The sequence below is a fragment of the Fistularia commersonii genome, chromosome 3 (assembly GCF_037954325.1).
Source record: "Fistularia commersonii isolate RoL2024-O1a breed Wild chromosome 3, RoL_Fcom_v1.0, whole genome shotgun sequence".
In the NCBI taxonomy this organism is placed as follows: domain Eukaryota; kingdom Metazoa; phylum Chordata; class Actinopteri; order Syngnathiformes; family Fistulariidae; genus Fistularia; species Fistularia commersonii.
In genome coordinates, this window is record NC_141286.1 from 21,984,784 (window position 1) to 22,002,246 (window position 17,463).

At 45.8% G+C, this 17,463-nt stretch overlaps 2 protein-coding genes across 7 annotated transcripts in view; one reads left to right on the forward strand and one right to left on the reverse strand.

The window, feature by feature from the left end:
- coro2ba (coronin, actin binding protein, 2Ba) overlaps nt 1-10,479 on the forward strand; it is a 36,991-nt gene extending 26,512 nt beyond the window's left edge. For all 3 annotated transcript variants that reach the window (XM_086144151.1, XM_086144152.1, XM_086144153.1), the window contains exons 3-12: nt 3,220-3,336; nt 4,076-4,225; nt 4,969-5,133; nt 5,811-5,927; nt 6,023-6,127; nt 7,035-7,131; nt 7,250-7,362; nt 7,472-7,562; nt 7,671-7,810; nt 8,631-10,479. In XM_086144151.1, the coding sequence (XP_086000277.1) occupies nt 3,220-3,336; nt 4,076-4,225; nt 4,969-5,133; nt 5,811-5,927; nt 6,023-6,127; nt 7,035-7,131; nt 7,250-7,362; nt 7,472-7,562; nt 7,671-7,810; nt 8,631-8,762 (1,227 nt within the window). In that variant the 3' untranslated portion in view covers nt 8,763-10,479. The remainder of the gene's footprint in view (nt 1-3,219; nt 3,337-4,075; nt 4,226-4,968; nt 5,134-5,810; nt 5,928-6,022; nt 6,128-7,034; nt 7,132-7,249; nt 7,363-7,471; nt 7,563-7,670; nt 7,811-8,630) is intronic.
- Nucleotides 10,480-11,145: 666 nt separating this feature from the next.
- anp32a (acidic (leucine-rich) nuclear phosphoprotein 32 family, member A) lies at nt 11,146-16,269 on the reverse strand. 4 transcript variants are annotated; one of them, XM_086144157.1, is made up of 7 exons: nt 16,113-16,269; nt 14,083-14,232; nt 13,871-13,993; nt 13,595-13,793; nt 13,396-13,511; nt 12,708-12,762; nt 11,146-12,606 (listed from the first exon to the last, which is right to left on the reverse strand). In XM_086144157.1, exons 1-7 carry the CDS (start codon nt 16,164-16,166, stop codon nt 12,533-12,535), a joined length of 771 nt encoding a protein of 256 aa, XP_086000283.1. In that variant the 5' UTR covers nt 16,167-16,269; the 3' UTR covers nt 11,146-12,532. The 4 variants fall into 4 exon arrangements, with proteins under 4 accessions (XP_086000283.1, XP_086000281.1, XP_086000284.1 ...); XM_086144155.1 differs by lacking the exon at nt 16,113-16,269 and adding an exon at nt 15,863-15,992; XM_086144158.1 differs by lacking the exon at nt 16,113-16,269 and adding an exon at nt 15,642-15,679.
- Nucleotides 16,270-17,463: the final 1,194 nt, after the last annotated feature.

Sequence of the window (17,463 nt, forward strand, 5' to 3'; positions counted from 1 at the left end):
AGAACGCATTTAAAATTAAATTTGCAAGTGTGCAGGCAATATCAGGCATCGCCACGCGCGTCCTCACAAAGGTGCAACCCCGTTCCCCTCGATAAATTTCTGAGTCAGTGAATAAATACAAGTGCATGGACTGAGGTGACATCAAATGATCATGACATCACTCAAATGAACAGCTTTCTGTAATCTGGTGTTATGAGCCAGCACCCCACAGTGGACATGGAGGGGTACTGCAATAACAATCCTTCCCCTCACACGTTGATCAATAACCACAACCGATCACAAGCCGCACCCTCTTCTCATCGTTTCAAATCCCCTTCTCTCCGCACCTCATAACAAAGGTAGCTCTGGATCATCTCTATTTATGCAGTGAGAAAATTCTCTGGAAAGACGAAACACACCATTGCAGTTTGCATATGCTGAGGGAACATAAGGATGAGTTGAAACATATAGATGTTACCTAGCCCAACTCAAATAAAGTGGTTCATTTCAATTGAAAGTTAAAAAAGCATGACACGGTATGCTACCATAGCAGTGTTACATGTGATATATGAGGCTGTCAGATGATATTGTGCTTGGAAAATGTCTTTATAACAGGTAAATTACATTTAAAAATAATAGCTGCTGTTGTAGCCTCATCGGGGTAGCTATTCAGACCCACCATAACCATATTAACTTGACTGAAGACTTCACTTACCTGTTCTGTGGGAGTGAAAAGTCATGTCCCATGGAAAACATTGATAAAAATTCTGTCTACACAAATGATGTGTGACCTGCATGCTAGTCATGTAACTATACAAGGGTGTCAGTAAAAGGAGAAGTGGGAGGTGGAGGTCCAGAGTACAAGGCACTCACTTGCTTGTAGCTTGACCTCATCGATCTGGGTCACGACAAAGATTGCTGCAGACCAACTTCTCATCCAGATTCACCGCCTTCTGTGATGTGTGGAACGAGGCGCACGCCAGTGATGCTAGGATGTGCAGGGGTCTTTTTTCCTCCTTCACAAAAGAGAAAATAAATCAGTCTGTGATCTCTCCATTACATCTCCAAGCATCCGAGTCCACAGAAACAGCTATGTGAGACTGTGCATGTAATCTACAGGACATACACACTAAAATATAAATGATAAGTGTTGACATATTATTATACCAAAACAAGTAGTCAAATGGAATAAACATTAATTATATAAAAATTGAGCAAAACATTTAAGTGTTCTGAACATTGGCAAAGGGTTCATAGGAAAGTCAAACCATCAACTCTTCTGAAAAAGATAAAATCTTCAGCTGTCAGTTTGCTGATCAAAATCACAAAAATAAACATTTAATTCAACCTGTGACCATCAAATTATAAACCTCATTAATTTTTACCATTCATTCCAATGCGAATATTTTGAAAAAGACAATCGCCGCACATAAAACGCAAGCAAACATTTCTGTAGCATACAAGTACTTTCCGCACTATTGGCATACATTTGCGCGCTACTAGCATGCATTTCCGCGCTATTAGCATGCATTTCCGCACTACAAGCATGCATTTCCGCACTATTAGCATTCTTTTCCTCGCCATTAGCATGCACTTCCGAGGCGTTAGCATTCATTTCCTAGCGTTAGCCTGCACGTCCGCAGTGTCAGCATGCACCTCCGCGGCGTTAGCATGCACTTCCGCGGCGTTAGCATGCACTTCCGCGGCGTTAGCATGCACTTCCGCGGCGTTAGCATACATTTCCGCGGCGTTAGCATGCATTTCACGTTGAATCTCGCCGCAATTTGCCACAAATGTCAGCCAACTGTAAAGTTACTTAAACAACAAAAGTTCTACTGCGTACCGTAGAAGCACACGTTTCATAACATTAAATCTTGAACATGACTAGCGAACAAAAAGCCCGTGTAAGTAACCCACCATCTCCGTGCATCGGCGGTCACCTGCACGGACGTCAGCGGTGTAGCAGTAAAATAAGTCCCCCTCCAGGGAAGCGGACTAATACGTCCACGGAACGATGGGAAAGTAGGAACTGATTGTAGGGAAGCCAACAACATATTCCAGAGAAGATGAATAAAAAGAATACATGCATACATTCATAAATAAATTAAACAAAGTTTTAACGCAGTTGTTTTTATTATCGTTATTATCAGATTAGTTGTTGCAGTCGTAGTAGTAGTAGTTGTAGTAGTAGTAGTAGTTGTTGTTGTTATTTTCATTATTATTATTATTAGTAGTAGTAGTAGTATCATTATTATTATTATTATTACTATTGTTGTTGTTGTTGTTGTTGTTATTATTATTCATTGTATTATCTTCCCTCAGCTGCAGGGAATCTTCAATCTTTGTAGTTACAGCTAACAGTTAAGACAATTCATATTTCATTGTATTTCTTATTCTTCCTCCTTTCTACTATTATCTATTACTGTTATGTTTTTTACTTGAAACTCTGGCACAACAATTTCCTTCGGGATTAATAAAGTTGTTCTCATCTCATCTCATCTCATCTCATCTCATCTCTCATCATTGTTGTTATTATCATATGGAGTAGTAATAGAAGTAGTTGTAGTTCTTGTCAAAATGTTTATGTTATTATTGTTATTGTTATTGTTATTGTTATTACTCATTGTATTACTATTGTTGTTATTATTATATGGAGTAGTAATAGAAGTAGTTGTAGTTCTTGTCAATATGTTTATGTTATGGCCACTAGACTTGAATTTTTTCACTTGAAGACTTTTCACCCCTCATTCGTGAGGCCTCTTCAGCTCTACTGATCTGTGGGGAGTTTCCAAATATAACTGCCAGGGTTTTAGGCAGGTTTGGGTTATGGTGGCTTGTTATGTAAATGTCAGAGTTGATCAGCAGAAACTAGGTATACGGGAAGTGAAGATATTCAAGTCCAGTTGCCACAACAAGAATTTCAACAAGAATTCACCATGACCTGGAACCTCCATAGACACAGAAATAGTAGTAGTAGTAGTTGTAGTAGTAGTAACAGAACAACAGCATAAACAACAACAACAATAGGAATGGAAAATCTGCCCACATGCGTAAACGAGAGAGCGAATGGTTAGTTAGTCCCTTAGTCTCAAATGGCAGCCGATCCAGGGTGTACCAGTGACGGCTGGGACTTCAGGCTTCAGTCCCCCTGAACCTGACTGCAGGATGAGCGGTAGATAATGGATGGATGGCAGCAATAGTAATAATAATAATAATAATAATACTGTCATTCTTTTTCAGTCGGGTCGTCTTGACTCTCACTACCCGAAAGTATGTGGTCACCAGGGCAACGTACTGGACGTCAAGTGGAATCCGTTCTTCGACAACATCGTCGCATCCTGCTCCGAGGACACCTCGGTGAGCGACTCCCATCTTTTTCTTTACGTGTGCCTTTAGGTCTGTTTTGCATCAAGAATTTTGTTACGGGTCCCTCATCAATTTAAGGATATGATTCAATTTTATATATCTGTAATAAAAGTTTTATAAAGACCAGCCTGAATCTTTCATTATTTTGATACAAGTCAAACTAATTTCGGACGAATGCAGTGCAGTTTGTGAGCCGGAGATACGGAAGACGAGGCGCTGGCTGAGCTGCTGTGCGCAAACACATAACAGAAGGGAACACCTTTCTAATTTAACGATAAAATCTCGCCCATGAAATGCATTAAAGTTTCCAAAAACCCACGAAAGAGGTCAGGCACGAAAACAGGACACAGATCCCCGACTGCTCCGTAACTGACTGTATCCCTGACGTCAGAAGTCTAATTGTGGTCACGATTTAATCTGACTTCACATCGTCAGACCTCTGTCGGCCCTTTTTTTCCCGATATCTCCACCTGTTGCAACACTCCACTGAGCGCTATGACCTCTATACTACATTCACTTGTGGATAATCTCTTCTGGGCCATCGCAGAGCTTCGCAGCATTGCTGTAATCCAGTCTAATCCAAATGCAAGGGGCTACACTCGTAGCTTGTGCGCGATCAGATGGATCTGTGTGCTTCTCTCATAACAATGATAATAATAACAGATGAAACACAGGTCACCTCTTCCATGTAGAACCTCACGCTGTATTTGCTTTAAACGCAAAATGGCAGGTACGGATATGGGAGATCCCCGAAGGCGGTCTGAGGCGCAACATGACGGAGGCGGTGCTGGAGCTGTACGGCCACAGCAGACGGGTGGGTCTGATCGAGTGGCACCCCACCAGCAACGGCATCCTCTTCAGCGCCGGCTACGACTACAAGGTAGCACTTCAGCCTCCCCACCCCCGTAACACAACCTGCTCAAACTTGAAGTCACAAACACCCTGAATGCTGTATTCGGTTGTTATTTTTCTCCAGTTCAATATCCAGAGTCAATATAACAGTGACGTGCAGTCAGGGGAGGCAGTAGAGGCCGTGCCTCACTTGCCAGTCTTGGAAAGAAAAAAACGTTAAATGAAAAAAAGAATGAAATGGTTATATTTATCAGTGATTTTCAGTATGAAGGTATTATTCATTTAACTTCACCAGTTTAAGATTGTTTTTTATTCATTATTGCTGGATTTTCACATTTACCGGGAACAGACATGCGATGAGGCCGCGGACTGTTGAGCCTCAATGTAGATTGCGCAATGACGGCCGAGACTGTATTGCTGTCTCTCTGTATGTCGCTATGAAAATGTTTCAACACTTTTGCTATATGAACTGCATTCCCAATGTACATAATTTTTTTGGCAACAACTGTATGCATGTTGCTAGTTGTTTTTTGTTGAGTGATCGTAAAACGCCTGCAAAGAGTCGCTAAGTGAGGCACGCAGTTCTCCTGCCTCACCAGCCATGAACCTCACTGCACTTCACTACAATGTGAACATGTGTGTTCACACCGTGCCTTAACGCTTCTAATGATTATCTCCGGGAAGAGAGTCATTTAACTCCATCAATCTGAATATCAGCGGCCATTCAACATTTAACAGTTGCGGTCAAACACTCCTCCATGACCGTGTCAGATCCTGATCTGGAACCTGGAGCTGGGAGAGCCGGTGAAAATGATCGACTGCCACACCGACGTGATCCTCAGCATGTCCTTCAACACGGACGGCAGCCTGCTGGCCACCAGCTGCAAAGACAAGAAGCTGCGCGTCATCGAGCCACGCTCCGGGAGAGTCCTACAGGTTAGCGAGGCGCAGAAAACACACGTACCGATTCCGTGAAGCGATGAAATGAAATCACGTGGATGCAATCTTAGTTATTTTTAAGATTCAACCTACTGTTCCTGTGTCCATATGACGAAAATTGAATAATTTCCCGATTGTCCAACAGGAAGTCCGAATGACTATTGACAAACACGAAACTTGTTACTTTTTAAATTTTGAATTTTGCGCGAGTAAATACACGTGATTGTCAGTCATCCCGTCTCACGTGTTACCGCAGAAGTCGCAAGATCAGCCAAAATTAAACCTCCCTCCCGCTGCGCATCGCCGAGGTTCAAAGGAGAAAAGTAAATAAATATTGATTACATCTAAAACACAAAATTAAAGCCAAGATCACAACAAACGGCAACAAGATGTGATGTTTTTTGGGGGGGAAAAAAGTGCATATAAATATAGATTTTCACTAGAGTAACTTGATGAATACATCACTATCCGGGCATGTTCGGCTGCAAGATCGTACGCAAAGGGTTAAAACCTAACATGAAAGAAAGGACAAGAGGAAAGAAAAAGAAAGAAAACAGGCTCTTGTCCGATTCAATCGCTATAATGATAAAAGAAACATAATATAATATCAGCCTGTTATTAGATTCATAAAGCCTCACTGTGTGTGTGTGTGTGTGTGTACGGCGCTCCACCAGCACGCCAGCTGTAAGAACCACCGCGTAAACCGGGTGGTTTTCCTGGGCAACATGAAGCGTCTGCTCACCACAGGGGTTTCTCGCTGGAACACGCGGCAGATCGCTCTCTGGGATCAGGTCTGACATCGCCTCCATATGGCCTATAATTCCAGACTGGGTGGAGCGAGTGTGTTTTTAATTCATTCTGTATGTGTGTGTGTTGTTCTTCCTAGGAGGATTTGTCCATGCCAATTGTGGAGGAGGACATCGACGGCCTCTCTGGGCTGCTGTTTCCCTTCTACGATGCCGACACACACATGCTGTATCTGGCAGGAAAGGTCAGGGACGCCCTTGTTGGCCTCTCCTCCGATCCGGCGGAAAAGAATTCCTCTCCTTTACGCTGGGCTAGAGAAATTTCACGGTTGCAGGCTAAAAACTGGAAGATTAGGAGCTTGAGTGGAGTTGCAGCGCGCTCCCGTCATCTGGATTGTTAAATATAAGGTTGTGATCTGAGCTGTTTTAGATTTCGGGTTTATGTATCAATATCAAACGTGTCTTTACGGTGATGTAACACAATCAACGACCAATGGATAAACAAACCCTTGAAAAGGAAACCAGGAAGACAAACAATCAGCAGGGCGGTACGGGTGGCAGAGACGGTACTTGTTAGCGGTATGGATGAACGGGAGCGACGAAGGACGTCCCGATCAATATGGAGCGTCCAGAAAGGGGGACGAACAGCTCGGCGTGCACGACGTCAGCTCTCCGATGTATCACGTACGAGCGGAGAAGGAAAAGCTATGGACTGAATCAGCAGAGGCTCTGCAAATACCCAATGAAAACATTGCACAATTAGAAAAAGGGAAATAATCTAGTTGTGGTCTTGTAAATAGTGACCCTGTAAGATTCACAGCGTAAAAACTAAAAAAAAAAGCTATATTTAGATGTGAGCAAGTGTGAGATAGTAGCTTTCCAGATCTTTCCAGAGTCTTATGATGTTTGTGTAGCTTTAGTGAGACAATGATGCATCTCTGGCTGCCTGTAAGTTCACACAAGCTGAAATATCGCCATTCTAAAGACCTGTTTTTATCACAAGATTTGCTCGAGGACGTCGTTTTTGTCCCAAAGGACAAATCCGGGAATGCTGGTCCGGCACCAGTTTCTCTTTGATACCTCAACAAAGACTGGAGATGAGATGGAGGATGCAGCGTGCGCCTCTTTAAACACCCACTTGTGTCCCCGCAGGGAGACGGCAACATTCGCTACTTCGAGGTCACTTCGGAGAAGCCGTTCATCCAGTACCTGATGGAGTTTCGCTCGCCGGCTCCGCAGAAAGGACTCGGTGAGTCAACCGGCGATCGGTCGCGAGACGTCCCCTCCCGACGAGAGCGGAAGGGAAAGTCGACGTCGGCTTAGAACTGATGAAATCCATCGCGTAAAAGACATGTCGGTTTTTGCAGGCGTGATGCCGAAGCACGGCTTGGACGTGGCTGCCTGCGAGGTCTTTCGCTTCTACAAGCTCGTCACCCTGAAGGGCCTGATCGAACCGGTTTCGATGATCGTCCCCAGGAGGGTCAGTGGCACCGCCTTCGCCTCTGCAGCCGATCCTTCGACAACAAGTTCTACTCTGGTTCTAAGCCGTCTAGATATCTTTTTAACACCCCGACGTTCCCCATTTGCAGTCGGACACCTACCAGGAGGACATCTACCCCATGACGGCCGGAACCGAACCGGCGCTGTCGGCCGGCGAGTGGCTGAGTGGCATCGATAGAGGTAAACCCAACGCTTCGGATTCACGCTTGATTTCAAAAGCGGGCAAGGTGCCTCCTCATCCGGGAATCCGTCCCGGATGAGGTTTTCACCGTAGTTTTTTGCAAACAGATCCCATTTTGATGTCGCTGAAGGACGGCTACAACCGACCAAACAAGTTGGTGTTCAAGGCCCCGGTGAAGGATAAGAAGAGCGTGGTGGTGAACGGGATCGATCTGCTGGAAAACGTGCCGCCCCGGACGGAGAATGAGGTACCGCGACTCGGTGTTTTTACAAAGACGCGGGGAAAAGTCGGATGAAAACACGATCCGCGTCGGGGTCGGAGGGCGATTACCTCCTTTCGAACCCCATTTTGTAGTTCCAAGAGCCTTTTCAGGAACTCGGCTGTTTCTTCCTGTATTTGGACAGCAGAGGAAGCAGGAAGCTCAGTTCCTAAAACCGTTTTAGCTCCAACACCGAGGCAGGTTCTTTTTACGGTTCCATAGGAACTTGTAAGACGCGGAGTCCCGGTGATTGGTCGAACTCATAGGCTACACCAATTGCCAGATACTTCTTAAGAGGTTGCGGGTCGCCATTGTGAAAAGCATGTGGTGATCACTGGTCAGCTGTTTCCTTGCCACAAAATGTACAGAACCGGAAAGAAATGGACCGATGAAGAGGTCCAAGCTCTTTTGGCCTGCGCAAGGTCTCCAGGGCTCGCAGCGGAACGTCAACATTTTGGCCAAAAAAAGCATGGGGTTTGCTAACGGCGGGGTTATTCATGGTGCTGGGAGAAAATAAAAACACTTCAACCAATCCGATAGTCCAGGGTTATTATTCCAACCGTGCAGAACACGAATACCGTTGTCTTCTTCGTCGTGGAGGTTTGTTTTTGAGTGCGGTGCCAAAGGTGTACGTCACAGACCCTTGCATCACATCGGCCCCTTACTGCGTGACCGCATGTACCAAAAGAAAACTTAAAAAAAGGTTTCCTCCCGGAGGATTCCTGGAAGTGAATTTCGAGCCGTAAAGTCTTTTGACCTTTTCTTTCCAAAAGCGCCTCACTCTGCGACTCCGTGTCTCCACGTGCAGCTCCTGCGGATGTTCTTCCGGCAGCAGGACGAGCTGCGGCGGCTGAAGGAGGAGCTGACCACCAAGGATGTACGAATACGCCAGCTGGAGCTGGAACTGAACAACCTGAAGAACGTTAGTCCCAACGTCTGACGAAGCTTCCGGCTTTGCCTCCAGCTCTGACCTCTGACGACCTTCTGAGCCCTTCTCCGTTTTGATAGATCACGCTACATCACGACAAAAGAACCCGCCCCCCACATAGTGCACATTATAGTATAATAAATGACAGATAATGTCTTAATTACTGAATTATTCTGCTAATGAGAAACACATTTCTTGATGAATCTCATGGATTTGCCACCATGACGTCAAATTGATGAGTCCAAAACGATATCACGAATGTCATGAAACAGTTCAGAATGCACAACCAAGTTACCATTGATTTATGACACAACCCACGTCTAACCCGTCGTCAAAGCGGCACCAAAAGAAGGTCCTGAAATTCATCTTCCGACATGGACCGAACAACCGTCTCCGTCAGCTAGCCCTCCTGTGTATGTTTTTTTGTTTTTTAAAACCAAGGCCAGATTGGAGGACATATAGACAATTGCTGGCTTGCAAGTTTCTCCCCAAAGGCCTTAATCTTCGCTGCAGACGCCGTTTTGCGGCGGAACCCGCCTGACACGGAGTCGTCCCAGGCGGACAGACGCGACGAGGACCCCCGCGTTTCGCCCGGCTGCTTCGTCCCGAAACTCATCGTCACACCCTCCGAAATATCCGATGCGAAGACGAGCTTTGATTTTTCAGGGAAGGCTTCACTCACATTTTTTTACGCCTTTTTTTTTTTTTAAGAGAGAGCGGCAAGTAAGAACAGGGGCGTGATTTACGTGACCCGGACCGCCCGCCAGGAACGCCTCAAAGTGCTTAAGGGAAAATCTGTCGGCTGTTTAGGGGCTCGTTGTGTATATAAGCTTCTATTTATTTTCTCGTTTCTATTTCCCTTTGTATCGAATAACAGATGCTTCCCGTTTTTCCAGAATGTGGCTGAGAAAGTGATGAAGGTGACGCTGGATATGTTTCGCCGGATGTTTCCGTTTGAAATAATGCAAAAAGCTGTCGTGAAAGTGGACGACGTCAGTTTGAGGATTCGTGTCGGCGGTTCCAGACTTGATATGTGCTGTATATAGGAAGTATATTCTTGACAAAGGCTAACAGTGAGTGACAACAGTAGTTATAACCACCTCTTTACATTGCGACTACACAATATGGACTAAAGTATTGGGGCGCCTGGCCTTGAGGCGGTGGGCGAGCGGTCTGTGCATGACGTTACACGGCTTAAGGTAACACCCGAATTTTGGGAGGTGTCCCTGTGCTTTCAGCTATATTGTGTATCACAATGACCAAGTCATAAGTACATGTAGAACAGTGATTTTAATCTAGTTTACCAAGATACCGCCCCCCACCCCGTTCCATCCACGAAGACCAGTACTAACTTTTATCCCTGACTATTTATCATCACTTTTGTATCATTGTCCGATCAGGTAGGGGCGTAAAACGTGCAGCAAGTTGGAAGTGCATGGCCGAAGGTCAGAGGTGACCTTGACCAGGCGGTACTGGGGGGGAGGGTCATCGGGAGGAAAACTGGCTTTTTTTAAAAGCAGCTTTTATTTTTGTAAATATTTATTTTACGCTACTTTGAGCTGCCGGCCTCCTCGAGGAACACGCGACAGGGTTGACGATCAACTCCGGCTGGTCGGCGAGCGGCTCGGTTAACCCGGCGGCTTCGCTGGAGACGTGGAAGAAGCAGCTTCACGTTCTGCTGCTTCTCCGCTCAAGTCTGCATACAATAAAAAAAAAACAAAAAAAACTACGAAAGTCCTAATTCCTGCCTCTTCTCTGAATATTTAATGGAAATCTCTTGCCAGCTACAGAAAACAATACTCCTTTAGCACTGAAATATAACTACAACAAAAACGAAAAAAAAAACCTTGATGGTGCAATATTTTTTGTATTTGGGCGGTTAGTGAGATCTGCCTTCCAGGCAGTTGGTGGGTCTCCAACAATTTTCCAAATGTTGATGTTAGGTTTAACGTCATCAAGAAGACTTCTTTTCCTTTTGACTGTTCCCTTCAGTCGTTAGAGGTTATTCTGGTTCTTCCAATTAGAAGTGTTATTTCTGATGCCTGACATCTTTCTGACTGTGAATCAGATGCAGGTGGTCATTACTCACCGGAGAAATTTGCCCTTTTTGGGCAAAATCAGACACATAAAGTCCAACTAAAAGACTCTCGCACTTGTACTTTTGATCAGAGAACATTCAGACCCGACGTTAACCTTCAAATCGACTAATTTTGCTAGAATCGGAATGCTGTGCTGAAAAAATTAAATCTAGAGAATCTTGTAGAGTCTGATGGTTGAAATAAGAGCTGAATTCAGGCTGTAGTTCCACGCCGGTCTGCCGGGGGAAAAAAAAAACATAAGAAACCCAAAACAGGAGGACTCACAGTGCTGAGCAAGGACCACACATGCCCGAACATATATAAAAGGGATTTATTGAAGTGAATGAGAGGGAGGGGGGGAACAGAATTTGGCTGAGGACAGTGGATTCAGCGCTAAGAGTGGAAAGGGGAGGGAAAAAAAAAAAGAAAAGAAAAATAAAAGAAAAAAAAAATTACTGAGGTAGGCCAATTTGACCATCATGTATGACAGTGACAGCAAAGTCGTAAGAAGAATTTCCGGAGTTTAGGAATTGGATAAAAACGATACGGTTCACAAAGTTGCAGCTGCAGCCTCCATTTATAGTCGAGAACTTCTCTACACTACTGTCACGAGTTCAAACACTGCCACCTGCGTGTCACAGAAAGGAACGACGGAGAGAAGAAAGAAAAACAAAGGAAGTGAAGAGTGACTTGTGACGCGATGGAGAGATTGTGATACAAAGTGAAGTTCAGATTCAAGAAATTTCACACTGCGTGTTTTCGGATATAGCAGCATACATGATTCATGTCCGGTTACGATTAGCTTTCTTTCCCCTCCGGTGTCCGCTTGGCTGTCTGCCGCCGTCAAAGAGAATACAAAAAAATAGATTTGGTCATTATTTACAAGAACACGTAATTTCCGAACTATCAAAGTTGAGGGTTTAAAGAGGAGGAGCGGCTTTGACAGGGGCAGACATTATTATCGTTATTACTTTTTTTTTTTTCCATTTTCTTTTTTTTTTTTTGCTAAGATTTAAAAATATGCCCGGTGAGGGGGTCACACTGTTGCACGTTCAGACCAGGACAGCAGAGAGATAAATGGCAAACTGGCGACAAAACAACAAAAACACATAACTTAATTTTTAAGAAGAAAAAAAAAAAAAAAGAAAAAAGAAAATAAGACGAGAAGAGGACACAGCCTTACACGGAATCCAGTAGTTGACTTTTAAATGTATTGACATGCGTTGATTTTTTTTTTTTTATTTTAATTTTCCTTTTGGTAATGTTGCCGGTGGGGAGATCTTAAAATACGGACATCATCGGAAACAGTGAGAAAATGGGGAGGAGGAGGAGATCGGGGCAGATTGGGTTCTTAAAAAGCTTTTATCTTTGCCGTTGTTTTTATATTACAAACATTGCGTCCACGCGGGAGTTAAAAGTGGACTGTAAAAGACTGGAGCTTCAAAAAAGGTACACAAATTTAAAACGTTTTTCTCCAGGCGAACCCCCCTCTGACTGGCCGGTAACAAAAAAGAAAAAAAAAATTATAACAAAAAAAATAAAATAAAACACTACTGCAATATGAAACGGGAGGTTGGGGGGAGAGGAGGAACATCGGGTTATTGGGAAGTGACCAGAGAAACGGCGGGAGGGGGGGATTAAAAAAAGTCACACCTTAGCTTCTAAAAAAAAAAAAAAAAAAAAGAAAAAGAGGAAAAAAGGGACTCAGTCATCGTCGTCGTCGTCCTCGCCCTCTTCATCCAGGTCCCTTTTTCTCTTCTGACCTCGATCCCCCTCCGCTGCAAGAGACGAGTTTTTACCAGGTTGCAGCTCTCCATCATTAACTGATGCGTTTTGCATTTGTTTTTGTTTTTTATTCCCGCGAGCTGACTTTACTCACCTCCGTCCTCCTCGTCATCGACGTCCCTGTCATTCAGATCGTCCTCTTCCTCCTCCTTTGCAGGAAGATGAGAAACAGAGCGTTACTCCATTTGCTACAGACTGAGTTTGGCAGTGACTATAATTTCAGTTTGTTGCTTCGGTGTTTGGAAGATATTGATCAAAACCAAATACCAAAACAATCAAACCCACTGTGATATATGATAGCAGCAACTTGGAGTGCTGCTACATGTGTATGATTGCGTATCAAGTGTTTATTTCTGATTTAAATGCTGAGGGGTTCTGAATATTTCCATCAGCATTTCCCAAGAAATCTGGCCTTAGAGCTAGAATCGTTTGAACTGAAAATAATAATAATGATCCTTTCCTAGGTTACGACTAAGTGGCAGCTCATGTTCAATTAAGTTCTTGCTAAGCCTTTGTAGCTTCCTGTTTCATGTCCAGCGCTTGAGGCGGTGTTTTGGTCTTTGCGGATTTTGAAAGAAGGTCCTGTGAATCCGAGCAAAGCAGATTAACAAAATAGCAAAAAGACGGAGAGCGGATAAAGGTCAAAACAAACGATCTTCATCGGACGACGGTCTGCGCTCAATCGCCGATGGTGAAATGATGGACCCTGATTTCCGAAATCCAGAAAAAAAATAGTTCAACGTGTACGATTAGATTAAGCAAAGTTGCGAGACGACGTTCACCTCTCCGCTGAGGTCCTCCTCTTCCTCTTCTTCATTCTCCTCTTCGTCATCCTCTCCCTCTTCGTCCTCCTCATCTCCGGGTGCCGCGTCCTCATCGTACTCCTCCTCGTCTACATCTGCGCGGACACGCTCGCGTTCAGCCCCCGCGTTGCCAAAGAGGCCGAGGGTCTTAGACGGGGCCGCGGACCCCGGAGCTTACCGTCTTCGTCGTCCTCGTCGTCATCCAGGCCTTCCGCGTAGACCTCGGTGTCGGAGTCGGGCGCCTCCTTGTCGTCTTTGTCGTAGCCGTCCAGATAGGTTAGCTGGGGTAGTAGCTTGAACACGCTGTCTCTGTATTCGTTGAGGTTTGTCACCTCGCAGTTAAACAGATCTAGGCTTTTCAGGGTCCCCAATTCTTTCTGTCAAAAGAGGAGTTTGATGAATAACATGGAGGGGCGCGCAGGACGCCGCACTTCTCCCAAAGCCCACCGCTTACCAACGGTTCTATTGTACTGAGGTCTTTAATGTTGTTGCAACTGAGGTTGAGATGTGTCAGGTTGGGGCATTTCTCCGCCAGCACCTCCAACCCCCCTGAGATCATGTTATCGCTGAGTTCAAGCTGAGGATTAGTCCAAAGACACGGGTGAGGGTTAGCGCGAGCTCTGACTCGAAGCCCCGGAATCGAGGATCGTGCGTAAAACAACAGACCTTTTTGAGTTTGTTTAGCTTCGGCAAGTGGGCGACTGTCGTCAGCCCCACGTTGATTGTGCTTAGGAATTCAAGCTCCTCAAACTCGTCCGTCAGACCCTCGATCTTGCCTTTGTTCGAGCGACAGTTATCCAGCACTAGCTCTTTGACCTGCCGGACAAACACACACATACACGTCACATTATCTAAAAAGGGCGCCTGCACGGCATCGAAACAACCGATGCGAAACTCTTCATGACTTTAAAACACAGCCTTCATGAAAAATATTCACCTATTGAGTTTATGTCTATTCTAAAAACACTCTTGACGGTACTAAGCAAAACTCACTCGCTAGCTAGCTAGCTTGCTCATTCTCCAGGTGTTTGTTTAATGACATGATCCTTCGACTTGATTTAAAAAAAGGGCTCCAGATTGAACAAAAGTCAATAATGATGGTGATGACAGAGGGAACTGTTCTTCTGTATTTGTTTTTCATTTAACCGGAATTTATTGGGGTAATAGCTGCGACACAAACAACCGTTAGACAAGACGCCCGGCTCGCCGGAAGAAGAACATGGCGCATTGATACATGATAAGGCTGACACGCGGTCACAGGTGTGCCACTATCCGGACGCCTATTGGTTTTTTCCACCGCGGCCTCGAGCGTGACTCAGCCAATCAGCATCGAGGGACGCACGATGAAATATCGTCGAACGTTTGACGGAAAGTCGTTCTCCTGCTAACGCGACGGGCTCGTCGACCGTGACGGAAACGCTAAACGATGCTACTTGAAGGGAAAATAGAAATAAAATAACAAACGAGAGAGAGTGTGTGTGTGTGTGTGGTGGGGAAACAAAAAGAGACGATCAATGTGGCGGGAGGTGCGCGGAGCCGAGCGGCAGCCTACGAGTCGCGCACAGGGTCATCCGTGAGTAGGAGGGGCAGCCGGAGCCCATTAGATCGCTCCCGGGCAAACGTTTCTTTTGTTGCCCGCGACAAACGCTCGCCTGGTTGGAATCGACGCCGTGTCGTCTTGTTTTTATTATCTGTATTTTTAATAGAAGGTATGACGGACCGTCCGCCGTTTGTATCGAAAGACGCGGGTTTCCAGCCGTCTTTGTTTCTCGGTAAAATGGCGGCTTGTCCTAGTTCTGCGAGGGGGGAGGGGGAGGAGGAGGAGGAGGAGGAGGGGAGGACGAGACAACAACGCGGCGCGACTGTTTGTTTTCATTACGGCCGCAAACCGGGAGTCCACGCTCGGCCACGGGCAGCCCGACCGAGCGCCGGTTCCCCGGGGGTCGGCCCTCGACGCGGCGCCTCCTCCCTCCCCATCCCCCCCCCGCTCCCGATCGCCGGTCCGCCGGCCGCACTCGCCCCGGTCCCGGTGCCGTTTACGAGTCCGCGCTAGCAGCGCTCGCCGTCGGCCATCTGTGCGCCCGGTGGCTCCGGGTCGAGGGCGCCCTCCGAGCGGTTACACGACTCGCCGAAGTCCCGGGCTCCTCGAACGGGGTCCCGGCCGTGAGGCTAACCGGGGAAAGCGGCTCTCCAAGGCTTTTATGCATCGATGATAATTTCATTACTTTGAGTATCCGCATTCTCGACGCGCTCGGAAACCGACACGGCACCGCTACCGTGGATCCCCCCACCACCACCTCCGCCCCCCCGGTCGGAGGTGTGCGAACAACAACAAGAAGGGGGGATTTTTTTAAATTAATTAATTTTTTTTTTCACCGAAGCGGGACCCGTCGCTAGACGAAAAGTTACAAATATGGCTCCTTAACGCCGCTCGTCTTGTTTATACCGCTGACACGGGAGGCTGCGCTGCATTCTCCAAACTGCACGGCGTTGAGAACGTGGAGTTCGACCGTCGCGCAAAAGTTGAGGCGGGCGATTCTGCAGCGCCGGCCGGCCGGGAGCACATCCGCGGAGGAACGGCGGTCCACGGCATCTTTTAACTTGCGAGAAACTTTGTATCCCCCCACGCCAAGACACCGCACGGAAGATTCTCCATTAGCTGAGAATGACACATGACCGGCAGGGCGCCCACTTACGTCTGACGGAGTGCGGTTCCGCAACTCTAGATGGATCCTCTTCTTCATTTCCATCCTGGAAATCGGCGCCGACTTGAGGGAGATTACACACTTTTTTAGTAAATAGCGCAAATGCAAGTAGCAGCTCCAGGACAGACTGCTGCCTGTTCATTCAAACTTGATCCGCTCGGTGGGCGGGACCACGTGCCGGGATTGTCGTCACCGCCGACCAATGAGGGCGGCCGAATAAAGAGGGAACGGATTTACAGACGTGCCGGCCAATCAGAGCGCGCCTTCTAAACTGGGTGGGGTTTTGTTGTCGGGGTTTGGTTGTTTGAAGTTTACATGGATGGATGGGAGATGGGCCACAGGAAACGCCAGTGTGTCCGAATTATCTCGATTTCGCTCACTTGTTTCACTTGTTCGGTACCTGACATAAAATAAATCGCTGTACTGACTGGTGTTTTTGTGTGTCTTTTTTTTTTTTAAAACAAAGTATCGCCCCCATTGAGACATCATCACATGTGGGTAAAAAAAAAAAGATCTATATTTTAATAAACTACCACATTACTGTTGGCTCAGCATAAATCTCATGTGGGAGTTATATATAATAAATACAGAGATGTATTTTGCAGTACAAGGACAGTGAAGATACCCAACTTTTACTCATTTGCATCTCCGCAAACAACTGTTGTGTTAATATATTTGTGATGTGAGATTGGCCAGGATTAAAATCGCAGATCTGAAATCAAGATTCCACGCCGTCACACACAGGACCTTGGCTCTAATATGCAAATATGAAAAATCAAAATGTAGGGGCAAAAACAAACATTATGCAAATTGGACACCACATTTATTTTTTTTTAACTGTGGAACTAAGAGATATGAGGCATCTAAAAACAACATGTAAAGCAGGAAATGCATGCATTATTTATAAATATGAGTGGGAGCAATAAAATCACACAAAAAGCAACTTTCGTGTTTACAGTTACTGGGAGAAAAGAAAAATGAGAAAATGAAAACAACCCCGGCCCTCCGCCTTCTCCTTACTGATATAGTGACCCTTCGGACGGGAGAGACACCGACGCTCCACCGAGGAGACCCTGAACCAGGACCGCCTGCAGGACTCTGGACTCCCGGCCTGGCTTCCAGGTTTTCACCACAAGGGGGAAGCAAAGTCTTCTTCACTGACTGAAGGGTGAGACGAGTTGAGGCCCAGCCCCCTTTTAAAACTCTCAAGGAATATTTCAAAATTAATGCAGATGGGATTTGGTCAAACTGCCATTATGGATATTAATATTTCCACATTGCCACACTATTATATGATATTGTGGATTTTTTTCTGTTGATTACTTTTTATTTTTTATTTTAC

Bases quoted from the DNA above. Each gene is read 5' to 3' on its own strand.
- anp32a (XM_086144155.1), bottom strand. From the start codon at position 15,982: ATGTGCTCCCGGCCGGCCGGCGCTGCAGAATCGCCCGCCTCAACTTTT. The intron at 13,512-13,594 runs GTAAGCTCCGGG...GTGTCCGCGCAG, and splicing joins CGACGAGGACGACGAAGACG to ATGTAGACGAGGAGGAGTAC. The intron at 12,763-13,395 runs GTGAACGTCGTC...CTTCCTGCAAAG, and splicing joins AGGAGGACCTCAGCGGAGAG to GAGGAGGAAGAGGACGATCT.